The sequence below is a fragment of the Apostichopus japonicus genome, chromosome 14, assembly GCF_037975245.1.
Source record: "Apostichopus japonicus isolate 1M-3 chromosome 14, ASM3797524v1, whole genome shotgun sequence".
Lineage (NCBI taxonomy): Eukaryota > Metazoa > Echinodermata > Holothuroidea > Aspidochirotida > Stichopodidae > Apostichopus > Apostichopus japonicus.
In genome coordinates this window covers 22,886,624-22,910,184 of record NC_092574.1, presented here as the reverse complement: position 1 = coordinate 22,910,184, position 23,561 = coordinate 22,886,624, and the positions used below count along the sequence as shown (strand labels likewise).

At 34.8% G+C, this 23,561-nt stretch overlaps 1 protein-coding gene across 2 annotated transcripts in view; it reads left to right on the top strand.

Annotated features, from left to right (window-relative positions):
- The window catches only part of LOC139979550 (serine/threonine-protein phosphatase with EF-hands 2-like), a 63,083-nt gene that overhangs the window by 25,071 nt on the left and 14,451 nt on the right, over positions 1-23,561 (top strand). For both annotated transcript variants that reach the window (XM_071990473.1, XM_071990475.1), the window contains exons 4-9: positions 9,320-9,419; positions 11,433-11,699; positions 13,291-13,337; positions 14,055-14,221; positions 18,198-18,240; positions 22,211-22,360. In XM_071990473.1, the coding sequence (XP_071846574.1) occupies positions 9,320-9,419; positions 11,433-11,699; positions 13,291-13,337; positions 14,055-14,221; positions 18,198-18,240; positions 22,211-22,360 (774 nt within the window). The remainder of the gene's footprint in view (positions 1-9,319; positions 9,420-11,432; positions 11,700-13,290; positions 13,338-14,054; positions 14,222-18,197; positions 18,241-22,210; positions 22,361-23,561) is intronic.

Here is a 23,561-nt window from a genome sequence, read left to right as displayed (position 1 = left end):
GCCGCAAACACTGCCGTCTGCCAGTCAGGGAAACGTTGCATGTTCGGTTGCCCCGACTGAAGCCAACGTGAATGAAAACTGTCAAAATCATGTTCGAGCAGTCTTAACAACTCACATGCCCGACTAAACACCATTTTCCAAGTAGCCATTGTTGAGCTGAGTCAAGATGGGCAGTAGGCAGCAGGCTTGGCAATTCATTTGATGTTGTTTTCTCAAAAGCACTAATTTGATTGCTATTTTCAAACAACCATTTTATCAGACACAGTGAGTGTTGTTTAAAATGGAAGAGTAATTTGATTAAATTAATTTTAATAATAAATAACTTTTCTCACTCAGAGAAAATTAGGGGTTAATTGAGGATGCTTTTAGATCATTCTGGCAGGTTTGTACCCCAGAAATTTTTACTACAGTTGTAAAGTGTTAATCAGCAAGGAAGGTCTTGGTTCTACAACACTTTGTAGACATTCTTCATTATAGCCACCACAATGCATTCTGGGAGAGCAGAATATATTTAATTAGAGCTAATAGACTGTATGTAGCAGGAATAAGTTAGTGTTCAGTTTTCATGTTGTGCAGTTTAAAGGTTGAATTTTGTCAGTAGTAAAATACTATGGTTGCTAAACATCTTAGGACTAAAAACAGCAATTTGACCATTTTGCAATGCGATATTTGATAAATTATTCCATGTGTAGAGTGGTCATCCTATTAACAGACTAATTCATTTTCTATTCCCTTCTAATGCCAATCTTGGAGACATAGAGAACTTCAGATATGGGCAAACAGAGGAAAATTCTAGCTAACTTTAGTCAGCCTTATGGCTTTGGATGCTATGCTTCATTGCTTGTGTAAGGCCATAGATCTTACTACATACAAGCACAAACCAACACTTGCTCAAATACCAGCATATTTCTGGGTCATTTCAAATGAAATTTGAGCCGTTTAATTTTAAAGCTCAAATTCTGCATTTCATCATATCTTAGAAAATATTCATATTCAATGCAAACTTCTGCTTTGAAAGGAACAAATGAAAAGGGAAAATGTCTCCCTCATGCTGAGTTCAAATATACTACTTTTTACAATTTAATAAACATGCTTACTGTACATATTAGTTTGATTTTAAGAGTAATTGAAAGATAACAGATTTGTATCTCAGCACAGAGCTCTGAACTTCTTTGGTATAGAAGCTTCATCACAAAATTACTATCACATAAACTATAAACACAGTGAAGTAATTGTGTTACTTTCCACTCTTTCGATGAGACAACTTTTTATAACAATATATTGTATGCAAGGTAAGATTTGTGTATAAATTTGGCAAATTTATAAGAGCATTGTAGGCAATACATTTTGTATCTGACCTATATAGATCCACATAGAAATTAGCATTACAATGTAGTCTCATACACTTTGATCAATTGTTATGAAAATGCAATGATTATTGCTGACTTATTTCACTTTTGTTATGATGCATTAATGTACCTCTTTTCCATATCTGCATTTATTGCACTATTCTATTGTTGGTATAGTTCCAAAACTAGCAGAACATACTAAAAAGAGTCAAAATCAACTGTTTTTGGTTCCTTGCTGAAAGCAAAGGAACCTATGTATTCAGGTTGGCGTGTGTGTGTATGTGTGTGTGTGTGTGTGTGTGTGTGTGTGACGCTTAAACTTGTATGCACGATAACTCAACAAGGGATTGACTGATCATGATCAAACTTGGTGGGTGGGTGGCCCATAGTGAGTAGATGAACCCTATTGTTTTTGGTGCCCACAAAGGTCACCAAAGGTCAGTTATGGTCCAAAAACCCAAAATACTAAAACTGCAATAACTCCCAGTGCCAATGTGCGACAAGGTTGATATTTTGGGACAAGTTGTGAACTGGTTAGGGCAATATTTTGAAACTTAACGGTCATGTGATCTGAGGTCACCAAAGGTCAATTAATGTTAAAAAACTAGTATTTTTGCGATAACTTGAGAACGAATTGTCCGTTAGGGTTGGGAGTTGCTTCAGTGTAATCCAATTGTCGACCCACATCTGGGTGACCCTTGACCTCAATTTGACCTCTGGTGACCTTTTCATGTTTTGGGGATTTTTACAGTTTCGATGCTATTTTCAGATGTCAAAGGTACCTTTCGATCATAAAGATCGATAGGTTGACCCCCGTGTGACCTTTGTGTGCGAACTTATATGGGGTCAAAGTTTTCGGTCAGAGTTAGGATGGCTGTACAGACTTATCGTGTTGATTTTTGGAATCAGCAGATCAAACTACATTTGAAACCAAGGTCAAAAGGTCAAAGGTCACATTAGAAAAAATGTGCTTAGTTTGGGAGAAAACGGGCGAAAAAGAAAATGTTTGGTTTTGATGCTAGATTTGGATATCAAAGGTACCTTCCGATCAAAAATGTCAATGGGTTGACACCCGGGTGACCTTTGTGTGTAAAGTTATACAAGGTCAAAGTTAATTTTCAGACATTTAATGCAATAACTCCCAGGGCCAAGGTGTAACAAGGTTGATATTTTGGGACAAGTTGCAAATGGTATAGAGGAATATTTTCAAACTTAACGGTCATGTGATCCGAGGTCATCAAAGGTCAATTAATGTTAAAAAACTAGTATTTTCGGTGAGAAAATGGGCAAAGAAAAAAATGTTGGAATTCTTACAGTTTTGATGCTATATTCACGTCTCACCAATCAAAAATGTCAATAGGTTTACCCCAGGTGACCTTTGTGTGTGAAGTTTTATGAGGTCAAAGTAAATTTTCAGACATTTAGTGCAATAATTCCCAGTTCCAAGGTGTGACACGGTTGATATTTTGGAACAAGTTGCAAATGGTATAGGGGAATATTTTCAAACTTAACGGTCATGTGATCCGAGGTCACCAAAGGTCAATTAATGATAAAAAACTAGTATTTTTGTGATAACTTGAGAACGAACTGTCCGTTAAGGTTGGGAGTTGCTTCAATGTAATCCATTTGTCAACCCGCATCTGGGTGACCCTTGACCTCAATTTGACCTCTGGTGACCTTTTCGTGTTTTGGGGATTTTTACAGTTTCGATGCTATTTTCAGATGTCAAAGGTGCCTTCTGATCATAAATGTCAATAGGTTGACCCCAATGTGACCTTCGTGTGCGAAGTTATACGAGTTCAAAGTTAAATAATATTAATGAGGTCACAGGTCAAACGTGAAAAACTCCCAAGTTGCAATAACTTAGCTACTATTTATTGGAATTTCGTCAAACTTGGTATGATGATATTGGTAGATAGCCTCCACACACTGATGTGTGTTGCAATTGATATCATGCATGTTTATAAGGGGGGGGGGGGCTAGCATTATTTCGTTATGAAAAGTTTGTATGCACAATAACTCAACAAGGGAATGACCAATCATTACCATACTTGGTGAGTGGGTGGCCCATAGTAAGTAGATTATCCCTGTTGATGTTGGTGCTCATTTCATGAATATTAATGAGGTCATGGGGTCAAACGTGAAATACTCCAAATTGCAATTACTTGGCTACTATTACTAGTCGGAATTTCGTCAAACTTGGTATGATGATAATGGTAGATAGTCTTCACACACTGATGTGTGTTGCAATTGATATCAGGGCTTAGCATTACTTTGGCAACAAAAGTTTGTGAGCATAAATTACTGTTGTTGTATTAGGGCTTTGTTAGAAATTTCCCTATGAATGGAACTAATGAACAGCAGCAAGGAACCATGAAATGTTTTCATTCTGGTTCTTTATAGATCTATGCTTATTTTCAGAAGTATAAATCTACTAACTTTTGTTATGAAATGTTATTCATTTTCCTTTAACTGTTGACAACATTGTTTATTAAATTTGATTTCATCAAGTCAGAGACAGTGGTACTGTAGGGGCTAACGAGCAGTGTTTGGAAATTCTCACAAACCGTAATAAAAAACAGTGAAACCTTCTCAAACTTCTCTCTAGAGACCAATTAAAGTTTTTCATTATTCAAGAAACCTTTTGCAATCTTGGAATGGCATTCATTTACTAAGTTTAGCCCGATGGTGACAAGTATTGATTTGGCTGATACACTTCACATAGACATTACATTGATATTTACAGTGATATAGTTAATAAATAGCAAGTAGGCCTGCATGATGACCATGTAAAAGTGCCATATAGTACAACAGATATAAATTAATCACTCAACTTTAAACCTTCCTTATGCCAACCTTTGTGCTGCAAACTCAAGTTTAACACAATTTCTTGTTTTAAATAAATCGGTAGTTATAGCATTTACAACTGTGGCTTATGACGGAAGCAATTTTTGGTTGCTAAGTTTTTGTCATCTTGTGTATACTTTATACATCTAGCTGCTAAGCATGACTTAATGCAAGGAGAAAATATTGCTTCATTGGGTGGGTCCTTGTGTCTAAATTTGGGAGTTTGTACACAAAGCATCAGATGACATTTAACTTCAAGAATGAAATTTGACAAATCTTTGTGTTACAAAATGTATTTTGAAGTATAAACAGTGATTTATGTAAACATAAAGTTATTAATAAACTCATTTTGGCAACATAATTGACAGACCCACATTTTTACAAATCAGGCTTGTTTTTTTTGGTTTCGATGATAATCGTAAACTTTGCAATCATGATGGCGTATGTATGTGTGTTTGTGACCCCCAGCTTGTAAACACAGTATCTGAAGAAGGGAAGGTTGGACCAATTTCATATTTGGTGTGTAAAAGTACCACATTGAGTAGAAGAAGCGTATTGTTTGTAGTGGAGGTCATTTGGGGTCACCAGGGGTCAAACTGTGAAAACCTTGTAAACACATTATCTCAAGAAGATACATGTGGGCAGACCTCATATTTAATATGTATATGGACCATGTTGACTACAAGAAGACCATAGTTTTGGTGGAGGTCAAAGGTCATACATACGTACATGTGCCCTTTGATTAAAAAGTGCACTGTTATTGAAACTTTAGAGAAAGTACAGTAATTGGAATTTGTGATTTGCCCCTTTGTATCAGTCATATATGTGCCCCTGCCCTTTGATGTTTTTGCCCCTCCAGATTAACCTTCTTCTGCCATCCCTGCCAATGCATGGAAGTATATATACATTGTAAGCTCTTCATTGGTAAAACTATCTAATTTTTAAATTGAGGTTTGAGTTCACATAGGTCTTGTAGGTGTTAGAAATTTACTTTGACAGTTTTTTTGATCATTTTCAAAATGAGATAAATTAAAGAAATTAGTATTAATGGAACATCAAGGTATGCGTTTACGCAGCTCGATTCACTTTCTATAGCTCTCTTTCGCAACTGAAAGAAGCGAGATTAATCTAAATTCATTTATAGTACTAGTACTCAGTATGCAGTAGAGTATGTAGGCCTATACTGCTTTCTATGAATTCAGGGGAAAGCTCTGAATTATTTAGTAGTGTCAACAAAGGCACAGAGAAATTGCCATCGTTGTATATACAGTATATACGTCCACAGGAATAATAAATGTCAAGTTTGAAGAGATATACAGTCATCTATTAAACACAGATAATAAATCATCAGGTTTCTATATCGAAAGATAAAAATATTGCCTTGATTTATTTCTAATATGGCCATGTAGTCTGTATTTTGGATCTGCCTCCATTATTAATATATTAATTTTACAGTTATGATTTTAAACAGATCATGACCCAGCAGTAATTAGCAGAACAGTTTCAAATTAGAATTTAATTATATAATCATCTCGGTTTTTGGCTATATGAAGTAACTGTGGTATTTTTCCTGCTCGCTGTCGAAGGAAAACGTGAACTACCATGAACTTGTGATGATTTCCCAGTGGATTGTATGATGAAATCCGTAGTGACAAACTGTCTGTGTGGGTAGAGTTTGGATAGCTAGTTATGACTTCAGTAATATCCATCTTTTCTTTTAAATTAATGTCTCATTGCACTGTGCATGGTCAATGACATTTTGAACTATTGCAGTGACCCTCGGAAAAACTTCTCATTGAAATATTAACTTGACATTTTGATCATTTTGAACAGATTGTTATATATTCAGGATCTTCCTTCTGGCTTTACAATCTTCTTGGAGATTTTAACTTTTAGGCCAGGCTAGTACTTGATAACGTCCATTCTGAGATTTGAGATGGATTTTGTTTGTAAAATTGGCTAAATTAGTTTGCATTGAATGACTAGATGCCATAGTCACTACATTTAGAATTGATAACATAAGATCACTATGACAACAGAATTGATACTTTATGATATACATCATTGCAGAGAATAATGAAGTGTCCAAAGTTTGTGTTACGGTTTTGAAGTCTCTGAGGTTTGTGCTTTATAAAATACTACGGTCCTTTGTAATGTTCTATTGGCATAGGGGGCACTATCATTTATAGGAAATTTAAGAGGCTTCAGAGGAGAGAAAATTACAAAAAGACTAGATCATTAAAGCTCTAATTTGTATCATCTTGATAATTCTTACATAAGGGGATTCCCAGACACGGATCCAGGGGGGTGGGGGGGGATTGTACACCTAGCCCCTTTTAAGCCCACATAAAAGATCAAAAGTATATAGATCTAATTTATTGCCTAAGTATTCCTCAGAATGTACCATTTGCTCATCTAAAGGTTTGTTTTTTCTTGTGGAGGACCCCCAGACACCACCTCCACTAAGTTTTCTTTATAAAATTGTAAAATTTATTTTGTTAATATTGTACAGATCTGCTAGAAGTATATAAGAATACGTAAGAAATTGCTATGATAGTACAAATGACGGTAATGTATTTGTTGCATGTACAGTACTATGTGTTGGCGGCTATATTTTGTGAAATTGTGTGGCCATACATTGATATGAATTGTTTTTCCATATCACCTAACGAAAGAACTGATAATTATCGATTTCAAACTGCCTTTGATGTTGACCGCAGTGCACACCCAACCAGAGTTAACATCATTTTAAAGAAGAGTTAATTTTCAGTATCATTTGTTTTCTTTATCTACCATGGCATTGACCTAGTTCAGAACTTCAATATTAACCTATTTTAATGTTTTGAGCTTCCTCTCTAGCTCTTTTATTATACAAGCCTTTTCTTGATTAAAGTTTCCCCAGCAACACATTGCATGTGACAGTTTACGCCCACAAGTTAAATCAAGCGTTTGTAATATCCAAGAGACCTACTTTGGAATAACACTGAAACAAAGCCAATAAGGCCAAGATTAATACAGCATAATATCTAGGGCTTTCACCACATAACGAGCAAATCCGTTACCATCTGGCTTGATGTATTTGTACAGCTCCAAGACAAGGCTTCTGTCAATAAATGACAGTTAATATGGAAAGAAAGCAATATTGGCATCATAATTAAATCAGGGGTAACAAGGAAAACCATCAGCTGTAGATGACCACAGAAAATTTCATAGATAAAAAGACTTAACCTTGTCAAAAATGAATAACAGATTAAGTACTTGAATGAATATTCTTGTCAAAAATGAATAACAGATTAAATACTTATGAATATTCTTTTCAAGGAAATCGAAAGAGTTTATTTGTTGTGATGAAACCAAGGAAATATCTCAAACTAATCAATGGCTTATAAGCTTCTTTTTGTTAATCATTTCTGAAATAGTTATTCCCATACAATATATTCATGCTGCAGTAAATGAAGCATGAGTTAAGGTTTATATGCATCCATATATATATCACGTAAGGATATTAATATTGTTGTCAAGTAAATAGAGTCTCACACAAAAGTTAACACTTTCAACTCTGCTTATCATGATGGTATAATATATGATCCACAACGTACTTCGAAGCAAATTAAGTGTAAATCAGATATAAATTTATCAGCAAAAATCATCATTGACTATCAATATTAACTTCAAAACAGGTAATGCAGAAATGTTTAATGGCATATAATGGTTGTAGTTACATGGATCTTCAATTTTGATGGTTATATTTGAGAAGAAAAGGGGGGGGGGGGAAGGTACATCAGGGGCAGACTTTTCTCTCATATAGGTGGATTTGTTAGTTTATCTGGCAGAGCCCTATATGTGGCTCTCTGTTGGTATCAGTGGACAGAGAATTTGGGAGCAACATGACTATGTTGTGTATATATGAGGTTGAAGTTCAAAGATTTCCAGATTTTCCACAAACAGCAGATATTGGTTGAAAGAATGAAATGTTCAACAAGTAACCAATTTAACAATAAATCACAATTACTCATATTTGTAATACAATATATGATTACCTTATATACCAGATTGGTAAAGTGGCCATATTGCTCTACTGGAAGGAGGTACATAGTTTGCTAGGGGGACAAGGCACCTCACCCCCTCCCCATTAGTATGTTATAGTGTATGTACAGTAGAGTAATTCCTTGTGTAATTCCAGTGGGAGCTGGTTCATATGATGTATTTTGATATAATTTTCTGGTGATGATGATATCTTATATCATCCAACCATATATCAAAAGCTATGAATACTTTGCAAATTGCTACAGAAATGCAAACATGTATACACAGCAATTAGTTAAAATGGTAATCAAATGAGGCATATGATTTTAAATTTTTATTAACTTCACAAATTGTGCTCAATAAATTATTCAATGTATCCCTAAAGTTGATGATCTGTGATATATATGTTTCTTCAAGGTATATATATAAAGACAGTTGCTTTTATCAGAAATATGGTATTCAAAAGATATGTTAATGTGAGGCCTGGAAGAATTATTGCATTATCATCAATCAATATGCCTGTGTTTTTTATTAGCAATATTTTACCCTAATTGATGGTTGAAACAACAGTTTATTCTCCCTGACATCAAATTACTAGGGGGAGTGGGATGGAGAGTAATTGAAGTTGTGTTGTATTAGGTATTATATACATATGGAACACACTATTATTTGATTGTGGTTGGTGACTGTGAACTTAAAGCAACATTGTAAAAACTTTGATACCATAAGTGTGGATTTGATAGAGATATATGCCTTTATAATGATTGCTACATTGGCCCATGAGTAGTCTGTTCATCAGCAAAGCCATATATACAGTAGCTCCCAATAGACATAACAGAAGATTAAATTGGAAGTACTTTCAGATATGATACTTTATTGACATGTATTCCACATTAATCTCCCACAATAAAGTGGTCTAGTAATAATCACTTAACAAATGTTTACAGCTGGTGTTTATATAAAGACCATCAGAGGTATGGAGAGTCAGGTTAAGCCCCCCTAATGGACCCCAGGGCCATAAGCTCCACCTGACCCCCTTCCTCACAGAGCTGAAGACCATGCCTCCTATTAAAGTTTTTTTCTCCTTATGTTCACAGCTGTACAACTTCTTCAATGATATGATGAGCACTGTTGGTAAATCCGGTGATTTTTCAAAATACATTGTGGAACAGCCTACAGATGAAAGCAAGCAAACAGGTACTGTAAATAATGTCAAGTTAACAGGTAAATAATGATGGGGTTGGGTTGGGGTAAGGGCAAGCAGAGGGCATGGTGCAGTGGGTGGAGCAGCCAAAACAATTTTGGTTTTGTCCAGAAAGGGTTTAATATATTTGTGCATATTGAAAGTACTATTTAAAAGTATTTTGGGTATGATCAAACCAGAAATATGTTAAAATTACTTAAGGAATGATTGCTCATAGAAAGTGGCCAATTGTATTTACTGGAATCATGGAAGAATCATTCTAATTCCCCAGATATTGTTATTTAACAAAAATTTATGAGTTATTCAGTGTTAATCAGGAAATAATTTGGTTCCTGTTTGCCGCCTTCTTACAAAAATAGTAAGGTACACAAATTTTGGGCATAATTGACTTGCACATTTGATTCATACATGCTTGCATTTGAAGTGCCGCTATCCCTTTTGGTCCAAAGGCAATAAAGAGTCAAAAACAATGGGTGGTAAAGATCCCTTGCAATACCCCTAAATATTTGCTCTCTCCCTTTGATGTGTTAAGGGGAATAAGGCCTTTGTCAATATGAAATAATATATTATACCAAATTTTATGTTTCTGTATTATTAACATTCAACAGTGTTTAAGTGGGCCCCTTACTTAAATAGCTCACTTGGCCATAAGATCAAATGTACTAGAGATCTGGCAGGACAGCTAGTAATGGTTTACCACTTTCATTAGGGTTAAAAATAATGGCTCTATGATGTTGGTTCTTGCTAGCACAACAAGTATCTTAAGTACCCTGATGTTCTCCAATGGTTAAACAGCTTGTTCTTATGATTTACTCCACAACTTTCATTTGAAAATTCCTCAGATGATACCTCTGTTATTTCTTTAATTTTTTTTGTCAGCTCTGTTTATATGTTCATTTATCAATAAACTCTTCTGTAATTTTGGTGCCTTTGTTGTGGAACAAAAATGATTGAAATATACAATTTTTATTTAATTGGGGTAAAGAATATATCTGAATTTTACGTAACTTTGAAAATGATTGAACTATACAATTTTAATTAAATTAGGGTAAAGAATATGGCTGAATTTTTTAAGTTACTTTGAAAGCATTCCCCAAAGTTTACATGACATTTAGTAAAGTGGTTTTAATTTTACAAATTCTGATAAGTTACGGACATTCCTCTTTTACAAGTAGGTTAGTAGAGCAAGAAGAATTCTTTTTTTTTTGCAGAGTAGTAAGCAAAAAGCAAACCGCTAATGTGGATCACGATTCAATATGACCTACAAGCTACAAACGATTTGATATTTTCTATGCATGAGTGACTGCTTTGCATGATACAATAACTGCCTTGTGATCTAATTATTCCAGGTTTGTGGTTTCGAAAAATGTAGGTTTAGTAGAATAAAGTTCAAGACTGTTTCCAATCTTCCAGCCATTTTTTTTCCATACGATTATTGATTAAAGTGGCATAAATGCAAGTTGTGTAAATAGCCTTAAGACAAGTGTGATGTTCTAGCTATCTAATATACCAGCTATCATAATTACACTCAAACAATGATTTTAGAAGGAAATGACGTTTCCTGATGAAATAAAGTGACAGATTGTGGCATTATTTGACATCGTCAGCTATGCAAGGGGCAAGCCATGGGCGTAGCCAGGATTTTCAAAGTTGTAGGCACGACTATCTGAGCGGAGCGCCACCATTGCTTAGCGCGGAGTGTACAAGAAAATTCTTGGTTTTACATACCCCCAGATGGCCGGAAACGGCCCTTCCCGAGTGTACATTCTGGTTCCCTTGCCTCTTGCTAACTTGAGACACCTCATTCAATATCACTTTTCAACCCAAAAAACAAACGAGTTAAAATTATATTAATATAGAATTATGGGTGTATTAAAAAAAAAGATAACTTGGCTAAAAAAAGTGTAGGCCCGGGCCTACAGTGCTTCATACTGGCTACGCCCCTGCAAGCTCATGGCTCATGTTCTCTCTTTTTTTCTTTTTCTTCTTTTTTTTTGTGTTCACAGAGGAAATTTCAAAAGATTCGAATGCAGACAAGAAGCGCATAATTGCATTTAGTGAGATTGAAATTGAGGACAGCTATAAGGGACCTCATGTCACATTTCCTCTCAGTTTAGAGAATGTCCAAGACCTTTTAAATGCATTCGAAGAAGGCCATTTATTGCACGCCAAATATGCCTTACAGATCCTCAGTGAGTCACTCCGAATTCTTAGGGAAATGCCAAATATAAGCCGGGCATCAACCGCATTTGCAAAGCAGATTACCGTGTGTGGTAAGATTTTATACTTTATTTTATTCAGATATATGCAGTCGCAAAAAAAACGGTATTAAATCATATTTACCATCAATTGGTCCAGTTTTGGATATTCATTTCGATCCTAGCGGAGGTTCGTATTCTTTCCCGTTATTTTTCTTTCTAGTTATCTTTGGGATTTGGCTTTAAGCTTTTCCTTCAATTACTTCATAATTATTCTGACCAAAGAAAGTGAATTACTTCATGCCTTATTAATTTCAACCCCTCACTCCCCCCCACCCCCTCCTCCCCCATGATAATCATGTTTTCTTCTTCTTTTTACATGGTAACTCAATATGTTTGGGTTTGGGGTTTTTTTGTACTAATTTTTTCAGCATTTTACAAAAATTGGTTGTCTTGTGATACACGTACACTTTCAATAGAAAAACATTGTTTGAAGCATCGTTTGGTATTTGTTGAGGGAGATCTTGTGGTAAGGCAGAAGGTTATATATTATACATTAGAAACTTACTATGGGACAACTGTGTATCAATCAATTGTTTAACATGTTTAGATTCACTCTCCCTCATAAGGACCTCCTTGAACTTTATGTATGAGGTCATTTTGTTAGTTATCATATGGTATCAAATCAATTATAACAGCTATACTACACAGCTGGTGGACAAGTTGCTGGTATATTGTACTATATGTATGATAATGCCTTGGAATAACATGTCAGAAGTGCATTCTATGTGCTGTGTTTGTAGTATAGGTAGATCAACATAATATTACCAATCTTCTTCTGTTTTTTTTGGGGGGGGGGTGAGGGTTGGAAGAGGGGGATGGTTAGATGGAGACACGGAGAGGAAAGTTGGAAGGAGACAGGGAGAGGAAAGTTGATCAAAAGGGGGCAATAAATTTGTATAGTGACAGGTTGCAGCAAATTAAAATTTACATTGTTACACCAGCATAACTGTGAATTTACCAAAATTGAGATAAATTTCCACAGTTTCAGGAAGCAGGGACCAGTTTTCTTCTATAGTACCTTCCCCTATGGTTTGTCTCACCCTTCCTTCTGATAACATTGCTGTAAAGTGTACATATCTGTATCTGGTCTGGGTCTGGAAAAATCAGTTAATGTCATCGTGGGAAGATTTTGTGGCTAAGTTTCGAAAAAGAAGAAATACTTTTAAAAAACAAAAATGGAGTAACATGAGAAGATATGTCTTTATTTGAATCCTGGGTTATAGCACTGAAGTGCTTTATCAAAGTGCTGCAAAGCATAGAAATAAGATCAAGTAAAATTCCAAGATAACAAATGCGCCATAGTTACTTTACAGGTAGTACCATATATATGACATATGCCTGTTATTTCTAAACCTTGACTGAGTGCATCATAATATACATGGTTATTACATATTTGTAAAATTAATATTGATCCATGGCTTTTTTTAATATAATGCAGATTTGCTTTAAGATGTCCACTTTCCCGTAAGTCCCCTACTTCTCCTCCGCTCACTTCCCTCTTGAAACAATTAGAATCCCAGTTTCTGAAGCTGATCACTGGTGCATTTATTATCATACACATCAATTTTATATGATTCTGTTCTGTTTTTTTCTTTCTCAAAAGGGGACCTTCATGGCAAAATGGATGACCTTCTAATGATATTTTATAAGGTTAGTATGTAAATGTTAGTTTTCTTTCTGCGAATGTTAAAATGAAGTAGTATCTACAGTTGTGCAAAATGGTACTGTTTAAATTATACATTGTCTTCACATACTTTTTAATGGCAGTAATGTTCTCTGGAAACATTTCCCCCCGAATTCCACCACCCAGACACCCAAGAAAAAAGAAAGAAAAAAAGTGCATTGGTCATTAGTTGTAGCATAAGTACTTGCAAGAAATGTGTATAGATAATGTTGACTTCTTTGAACTAATTAAGCCATATTGGTTAGGATAACTTTCCCTTTCAAAAAAAAAAACAAAAAAAAAACAAAACAAAACAAAACAAAAAAAACACCATTTTCCCCTTGATCATTTTTCTTATCTCACATTTATTTAAATGCTGAGCACCACTACCTTCCCTACTGATAAGTTAGCATTATATCATTTCAAATTTGTCAGCTTGCTTGGTACATCTCTAAAGTTAGCCTCACTTAATACTTGTCCACAATTAACAACTGCATTCTTATTGAATGATTAATGTTTGTTACATCTTTTCAAGTCTCAATACATGCACAGCATAGATTTTAATACAAGAACCACCTTCCTTTGATAGTCTTTTGATAGCTAAAAACGTTCTATTTCTTAATCCTTCTTTTACCTGTTTAATACTCAATCAATCAATCAGTCAATCATTCAGTCAATTGTATGTTGATTTCCTTTTCTTTCAGAATGGGCTTCCAGGGCCAGAAAATCCTTACATATTCAACGGTGACTATGTTGATAGAGGAAAGAACTCTGTGGAGATTGCCTTAACATTGTTTGCCTTCTTAATTCTTTATCCTAATGAGATGTACCTCAATCGTGGCAATCATGAAGATTATGTCATGAATCTAAGGTATGGTTCTTTAATATATCATATATAATAACTTTCTTTCTTCTGGTCTCCCCTGTCTCATTTTTTCCCCTCCATATTTGGTGGAAAGTAAGAAAATGAAACAGCTGCAGCTTCACAAGAAAAGCTGCAGCAGCTGTAAACTCCCCTGCAGCTAGGCTGAATCAATATCAAACAATAGAGATTATCTCTGAAGACTAGCATTGCCTGTTTTGTGAACTGCACAGCACAATATGATTTTGTCCTATCCAACCTGGCTGCAGGATGGTGTAGCCCCCTCAGTGTCCTACCTTTGACCTTCTATGTAGCAATTAATTTCAAATTGTTCCTTCTCCATGTACAACTTGTACTTTCTCAAACTTTTATAGTGTACTTTTGAAGATTGTTGAGGTTGAAAATTCTAACCCCTTTGACTTTTACATATTAACCAAAACCCATGTTATATTGGTAGATTTTGCAATTTGAAAGTAGATCATGAAGGTATAATATTATATTTTGTGTATTGCTGTTCCTTAACAAATGCTAAATGTTGAGCTATTTTTCTCAATCTGAAATTACTGTTGAAGCTTGTGAAATAATTCATCAAATGTAAATACATACATTTTATTTTTGCCCCCCCCCCCTCACACATGAATTAATAAAGAAGACTGACTTTAGTAATTACTTTTTCAGCCTCATAACATTATTTACGTGTTAATTTATAAAAGTGTACTTTTAATGAAGTAATGGTAAATCATGATTTTTGATACTGCTTAACCTTACAGTGATGTTTTCATACCTTAAATTTGCATGATATGGTTTAACAACTTTATAGGAGTTTTATCATTCTTTGTGATCACCAATAAAATGTTACGATATCTCTCTCGCAAGCTGAACCTGTATAAATCTCAGAAACCTATTAATGGGGATTTCCAGCCAGGCCCTACATCAACAGAGGGCACTGATATATCGGTCCTTCTAGTTCTGTGAAACTTGACAAGCTGCAGTCTCTGAAAAAATGAAAAATGAGAATTGCCTTGAGGATTCTCTGACGGACACTTCTTGGCAAAGTACCTGCACATTCCCTAATTCACTTATAGTGTTACATATATTCGAACTACCATATGGTTTTCACCACTCATAAATAGCACATATTAGCAACCAAATGTTTCCCACCTTTGGTTTGGCAACTTTACACTCGTTTGGTTTACACACACGTTTAAACTCTGAGTGTCAGTAAAATTGTATCCAAGTTTCTGGAACGGAATATATTGGAGTTGTACCTGCAACTAGTCTTGTAATTATTGAAGACTAGATCTTTTAAAAACATATGTTCACAATTAGCATATAGATTGTGATATGTTACAGCAATATACAAAATCTTTGGAGATCTGTAAACATGATAGATCACGCACATTATGACCCTGAAGATCCCCATTATTCCATCTTTATTCAATCAGGTATTGTAACAATATCTGAAAGGATGACTGCAATGTTATGATTCTCTTGATATTTACAAAGGGAATTGATTCATGTTCTTGTTATATTTTACAAAGCTAACATGAAAATCAGTATTAAATCATCTTGCCTGGATTGATCAATGTATATATAAAAAATCATGACTAGATTTCAATTTGGAATATTAGTCTGCATTCTGTTTGTATAACCTTGGAATTCCAAGATGATTGGAAAGTAAATACAACCTCTTAGTGTTTTGTTATTGGGGGATTATCAGAAGGAGTGGGTAGAATAATTTGATCATTTGAAGCAGTCTATATAATAGTTGTTGAGAATTGATGTAAGTCTTTGACAGTTTATTGCATTCACTATTAAACCACACAGAGACTGCCACCTTCTGAAATATTCATTCATTTGATTGCTTGAAATTGCAGTTTATTTAATTCTGTCTAGACCGTGGTTCAACCAGTCGCTATGGCCGATGAAACTCAGTGTCTGATTACTGGCATCGGAAAGTTTTGTATTCATGGTGGTGTACGTGTATAGCCAGTGATGTAACCAATAACTAGGTTGATGGGGTTGGGATGGTGTTGGGTAGGTCAGGGTGCACTGGCATACCAACCGGTGTACCAAATGGTCCCAGGCACCCAAGACATCAGGGCATTGAGATTTACAAAGACACCAATTTTCTCTTGGAATATATTTTCATGAGACATCTGTTCTGATTTTATAAGTGGTACCTTATGTTTCATTCACTTTGGTTGAAGAAATTCCAACTGATGTGTTGAAATAGTGAGTGCTGTCTAATAGTGTTGTCATGAAAGCATTCCTTTAATATAATTATTGTATATTAGAAGTTGTAATATTGAACATAAATATTCTGTAAGTATCGGCAAATCTATCACGTTTTCTTCCAAACATGATTTGCATTGCTTGAAGATAATGTGCTAGTGTGTTCCATATACAGTATATCTCTGCATAGGTAAATGTTTGTCGGTATACTTCCTGCTAATAGGTGTTATTGGTATGGACACTTGATAGTCATACTATACACATTTTCATGCACCGTGTTATACTATGGAAGCCTTATTCTATGTATCCCAGAGGTCATTGCTTCGATTCTTCTTCAAAGTCATAACTTTCTTTGCTCTTTACCATTAACTCATTTATCGATCAAGTATAAGATTACTGAAAGCTTTCTAGAAAATCTGAAAATATTTCCTGTAACGGGAGAAAGGTTTGATTCCATTGTAACTGTATCTGATACTTTCATCTTTAATTGAATAATAGTAAACCTGATAGTACGTGATAGACTAAATACCTCTGTGTTTAAAATGTGCTGGTTTACCGGTAACACTGCAAAGTTTTGTAAATACATGCTAGAGGTACGGGCTATACCTGCTCATATATGTTTTTTATTCTTGATGAATCCCTTTATATGACAACCTGTATGGATGCCATAGCTTGGTTAGCCCCTTTTGTTGGTGGGGGGAGGGGATAGGATGGAGAAAGGGGAAAGTTAGTAGGAAGAAGATGATTTTATAATGATTGCCAATAGAAGGGGAAAAAGTATTTTTTCCACTAGCCTCCTCCTTTCCAAATGAAAGGGGAAAAAAAGGGAAGAAACTGTAAACATTTTCCAAACTGATAGCATACACTGTAGGTCACCTTAATACAGTCTGATTCTTTGCTGTCTTGAACAATTTGCAGTCAAAATTGTTGCAATTTTTAATGAAGAAAGCAAAGTTCACTGTTTGGATAATTTTTTAACATATCAACATTAATTTTGTACATATGGTCACTGTTTCATTCAGAAAAAGTTATTTGATGCCCTAAGACATTCTTTGATAATAATATAAAGTGACACCTTGTATTCATGGTTTTGAATTCAAACCAACAGATTGTGTCTTTGATGAATAATGAAACGAATGATTTTTTGTTTGTTGTGTTATTTGTTTCCTTGGTTTTAAAGATTTCCACAAGTAGTGTGTACTATAGTCCTCATTTTATGATGTATTCTGTATAAGCTATGGACTGTTTTTTCCATTACTAAACCAATTTTTTTTGTGTTCATTTTGTTCATTGCCACTATGTGAATGCTCATTCTCTATTTTATTTTATTTTTTTTGTTCTTTGCATCCTTGTTCTCTTTGAAAGACAATTTTCCACTAAAGAGAGCTTCAGGCAATGATTCCTCTCACTATATTAAAAATCAGTTGTTTCCTTTAAATCCAAATACCAAAAAATCACTCTGTTCTTATCACAATTTCACAGTAGTCTTGAAATATTGAGTTTTGTGACTGCAGAGAACAACCATCAAATCATTGTTAGAATTGCTGATTAAGGTTTCCTTCTCACTAGCAATGCATGAAAGCACTATTGATTTTATTTAGTTTTGGTTCATTCTCTGTCCACCACAAAAAAAAGAGAGAAATGAAATATTTGATTGTGTTTCTCATTTTTCCATTCTTTTCAAGGTTGATATTATTCTGATTTGAACAATAACGTTTCTTATATCTCTCTCTCTCTTGGTTACTACTAGGTATGGATTTCTGAGGGAAGTTCAGACGAAATACAGTATGGTGGTAAGGTATTACTGATATATATGAAAATATCATTTTCTTGAGCAGTGGTTTATTACAGATCTGTGAGACATAAAATGAACAAAAACTCAGTGCATTCATAACTCACTGCTTTCTTATTGCCATAACGTTATTGAAACTAAAGCCATTCATTACTTTATTTTAATACCGTTACCATGGTTACATAGATACACTACTTTTCATGTAAAAAATTAATGTTGTTGCAATGAATCAGCATTGCACTGATGATGAGACCTATCAGGGAAGATTACTGTCATAAGGAGGCAACGTTTCTGTTTTTTTTTATAATTTTTTTTTATAATAGGTTGGCTATGCTAACAGAGGCAAGTGTTCATCAGCCAAGTTGTGTCAACAACTACGCTGCTTGTGTTAACTGCTATGAATCCAAGAGGAAATGTTGTATACAGATTATTGAAAATTGTTATATTCTTAGTGAAAATTGAAAAATGAAACCATTACTATATTGGACTCATGGGGCTTGTAGGGGGTTGGGGGGGGAGGGAATTAGGGGAAGGTAGCTATGATCTGCAGAGGGGGTAGGGAGTAAATTTGGATAGGATGGCAGATAGTTTATGGTGTTTAAATAGGTCTCAAGATAATTAATTACAACAATCTGTATTGATTGACATGAAACAATAGTCTGATATTTGAGAGATAGACAGGATGTGAGGGCTCTATAGGATTATGCCAAGTCTTATCATTAATATCACCAGTTGCAAATTGTTACAAATGATCAAGTCAAGTGACCGGTTTGTTTCTATGTTATGTCACCTGTGAGGTCCTTGTCTGCAAATTCTATAGCGATATTCTACCATGCTTCAGTTAATATCTTGCCTGCCTCAATACGTGTGCTTCTATTTACAGAATATTATCCATATATAGGCCTCTCAGTGAAGTATAGTTTTCTACCTTAGGATATATTGAAAGTGCAAAATGGGGGAACTTTTTGGAACAGTGCTAGCCAAATTGGTTTTATGATATGAATATTTCAATAGAAGAAAATCTGAATCATTTATGAGGGCTTTTAATTCCCACCAGGAGTGTATTCACTGAGCACATTATGTTAAAGTATAGGTACCTAAAACCACTATATATGCAATGTTTGATTGCAAGTTCACTATTCCCAGCAGAACAATAACTCAAAACACACTGCTGTTGTTGCTGTTATCATAATCAAAGTAAAATCATTAGATTTCTGCAACAAGATATACATTTGCCAAGAAAGTCTTTTAATATTTGTAACAGAATAATCTATCAAAACTTGCAAAATTCTATGCAAATTAAAAAAATTGTATGGCAGTTTTTGTACACAAGTACCATAATATTTTATATAAGACAAAACATTAGTGATACTTCCAATACCAGGTTAGTTTCATATTATTTGAGAGTCAGTAGTACACACAAACGTAGTTCTTGCAAAATACAAAATACGATCAAACTAGCTCCTTTGCAGATGATTTACTACTATGAAAAAGACATGTGCACACAAATCCCTAACTTGATCCAGCATATTTCACTGAGCGGCAAATTACCTAGGAATCCTGTGATCCCGCCCAAAGCTATTTATCATTTTGCCATAATGCCTTTTTTTTTTCCTGCCGCGTTAAATCTGCTACTTTGATCACATTATTGAGTTTTGTCCATTGTTTATTAAATTCTGGTAGAATGGACTGCTCTAACAGCTACCAAACAATATGAAGGCTGTGCTTACAAATGCATTCTCTTAGTTAGGTACCTTAGGGCAAATTTTCTGCCAAGTTAAATCTATTTGCTCCAATACTGACTACAGGTAATATCTGTTTCTTAGAATGAATATTGACAGATGTCGGTATTTTACAAGGAAGCTTTGTATTAAGTGTGGGTATGAGGATGTGAACCAAAGCTGTTCTTACAGTACAGTTTTTATGTATAAATTCACACCTGCTTGTCACACAGAATTTAAAAAAAAAAATCAAATGTCTGTCAAAATAATATATTTATGATATTTCTTCACCATTGAATATGTGTAATGAGTCCTCAATCGGATGGACACGTAGTATGGTATTTGGCACTAATTTTTAATATGTTAGCCTATATGTAACTATTAATTTTACCAAGGATTTATAAATGAATGGATTAACATATTGCATCATGATGGATTTCATACCTATAGATATGCATTTTGCATTGAACTTCAAGCCTCCAAATTAGGGCTATGTACTGGCTGAATGTCTTGAATGGATTTCTCTGTTTGCCAATAGAACATAACAGCATTTGCATTTTTTGCCTGTTCAAAAGTAATGTTGCTTTTGTATTCTAAGTCAAGGTAATGAAAGGAATATTCAATTTCTGAATTTGATTTTAGCCAGGAGATCATTTATGCACTGGTTAAAGTTTAGCAAATGGTTAAAAAAGTGAAATTCTAGTCCTAAGCTTGCCACATTGTGGTAGTATACTTTATTCTGGCACTCTAGTTGCAGAATGGAAGGCTCCTGACGACCTAGTTTGTTCTTAAATCAGAGGTTAAAATATACTGAACGTGCAGTTCCCCCCTCGAAATATTCCAAGCCAATAAAAAATATCTTAAAAATGTTGATGTGATTGTAAATTTCTAACTTGTTAGTGATGTATTCCCTCTGAGGTCATTAATGTACAGGCCACTGTGATAGAGTGTATCTCTTCAAACCATAGGCTATATTACACTGTTAGCAATGTCATGCACTTTATATGCCTGTATCTGGCAATGCTGTTTGTTATTGCAAGGTTGATGCCTGTAATTGGTTTTGAGTGGAGCATGATTTAATTGTCAGTCAATACTAGGCTTTATGTCCAACATTCTCACAAATTTGGCAATTTATTACTAAATTACTGTTTATTTTGATGTGGTTGATGAATTTAATTCAAGGTTTATGAAGAGGGCAGCACATAGGAAAGACCATCTAGCTGGACAGTCATTTTACAATTTCTTGTCAAATCATACAATTCACTTTAAGATGAATAAAATATTTCATTGTAGCTCACAGGCTCCTCCAGGCAGCTGGGGCAATTCCCAAGTGAAGTTATCTTCCCTTTCCTCTGTCTAGTTCTGGTTTTCATTTTTTTTTACCTTTCCATTCTGAATTTCTGATTAATTTGCTTGTCTAGTTTACACCTGTTTAATATTCCCCATATTATTCTATTTCCTTTTTTCTGCCGACCTGCTGGAGCGCAATCAGGCTTGTCCATCCCCATCCTCCCCCCCTCCTACTTTACTGTCACAGTCAGACTCAGCCAAAATTTTCTGCTGACTAGAAAGGGGGTCAGGTTTTTCAAAATATTTTAAAGGTTAATAATCTGCTGATCCATAGATGAGTATGGCTGTTGTTTACAACAATTACAAGAGTAAACTGTGAACTACTAGTCAGCAAAACTGTGTTAGAATGTTAACAGAATAATTGCCAAAGTAAGACCTACTATTGTTCAAATTACTTTTATTACTTAAAAAGATTAAACCAACCTTTTTCACGAAATGCTTCAAAATACTGACAAAATTAAACTTGTGATCACTAGAACTTCTAGACAATTTCTTTGACAACTTGCTTAATGTTTTCTCTTAATCAAGTAAGATGGTCACCAGCTATTAAGTTTACGTGTGTAAACATCAACAATCCCATTTTCGGAGGTTGGCCAACTTGCACGGACTGTATGATGAGCAAATATTTCTGTGTGATATATTGCTCAATATTTGGAAAGAGTTTAGTTCTAGACATCCAGCATGTCTGTTCAAAATATTAATTATTCTTGTACAGCCAAATTTGTCTGAACCAATCATATCATAATACAACCTAGTAAATCAAATTTGGCCAACTGCAGCTAAACTAATTTACAACTGTAACGTTACAGTGTGCCAGTGGAACAAATATCTGTGGTCTATCACCAGTCAGAAATATCATAATACTAACTGATCTGATATTTTGTCTTGTTTTTGTCACAGAAATACACACAACTGGTACTCAGCATGTTTCAGGAAGTCTTTTCTTGGTTACCCCTGGCGACAGTCATTGATGCTAAAGTAATGGTGACTCATGGAGGAATATCAGACCAAACTGACCTGACCAGGTTGGATAATTTACCACGATATAAGGTAAAATATTAAGCGTAGATTTACAGTCTTTACCAAACCAGGCGCATAACCAAGGGGTGGGGCAAAGGGGGTGACCACCCCCCTGTGAGCATATTTTTTTTATAATATCCCTAATAATTTCAAAATAGAAAATGCTTAGATGCAACTTACAAGGCCTGGGAAGTGCCATTTCCAGCGATCTGGGAGGCATTTTCCGCCAAATTTTCTTTTACGCTTTGCGCCAATCCATGGTGGCACTACGCTTAGATAGTTTGCCAACAGGCTTCGTCCCTCCCTTGGCAATTTCCTACGCGCATGTACCAGACTTTGTTAATTTCAAGAAAATTTGATGTTATTTCATTCAAAAGACATGGAAGATGGTTTGATAGGTAAGAAATATGTAAATGAGTAGATTAAGTACTCAATTTCCAAATATTACTGAAGGTCAAGGAGAAATTTTGGGAGTGAGTGCTACTTGGTAGTTCTTAGCATCCTTGTAGAAACTCATTCGATGCTAAAAATCATTAGTTTTTCAAATTGACAATTCCCCCATGAAAGTCATCTGACACGACATGGCATTATTTTTAACTTCTGAAATTTTAATCTCACTGGGTGAGTACTGTGGCTGTCACTGTTTTCAAGGTAATAGTTATTAGACATAATTTCGACTGCAATATAAGAGCTGCTCAGAGTGGATTTAGTATATAAAACCAAGGTTTCTCTAGGATTAACAGATCACCAAAAAAAAAAAAAAAAAATTATGCACTTCATCAGACAAGATTCATTCCTCAGTTAAACTTGAATACATTACATATTTTGTGGATTTTTTGGCAGTTTGTGTTCTTACAACATTAAGGACCAGAAAAATTTGAAATCCTACCCTTGATTAATACAGATTTAAGTCCCCATTCCTGTAAAGCAATACTACTTTCACCTCATAATAAAAACAAAATTAAAGAAACTTATTGTATTAGTAGGGAGTTTTAATATGTATTATATATAGGAGAGTTGCATATCGTATTTGCAGTAATGAGAATTTTCTAAACCTAACTTGGATATACCTACAGTTAACAAGAAATTTAATGTCAGGTTTCAACCAAGTTGGCACCATAATTGTGAAGATGAGAAATACTCAACTGGTTGTGTTTTAAACTTAAATTGATATGAAGCTTACATTATTGTATACACAACCATCTCCTTCCCCCTTTCAACCCCACACAAA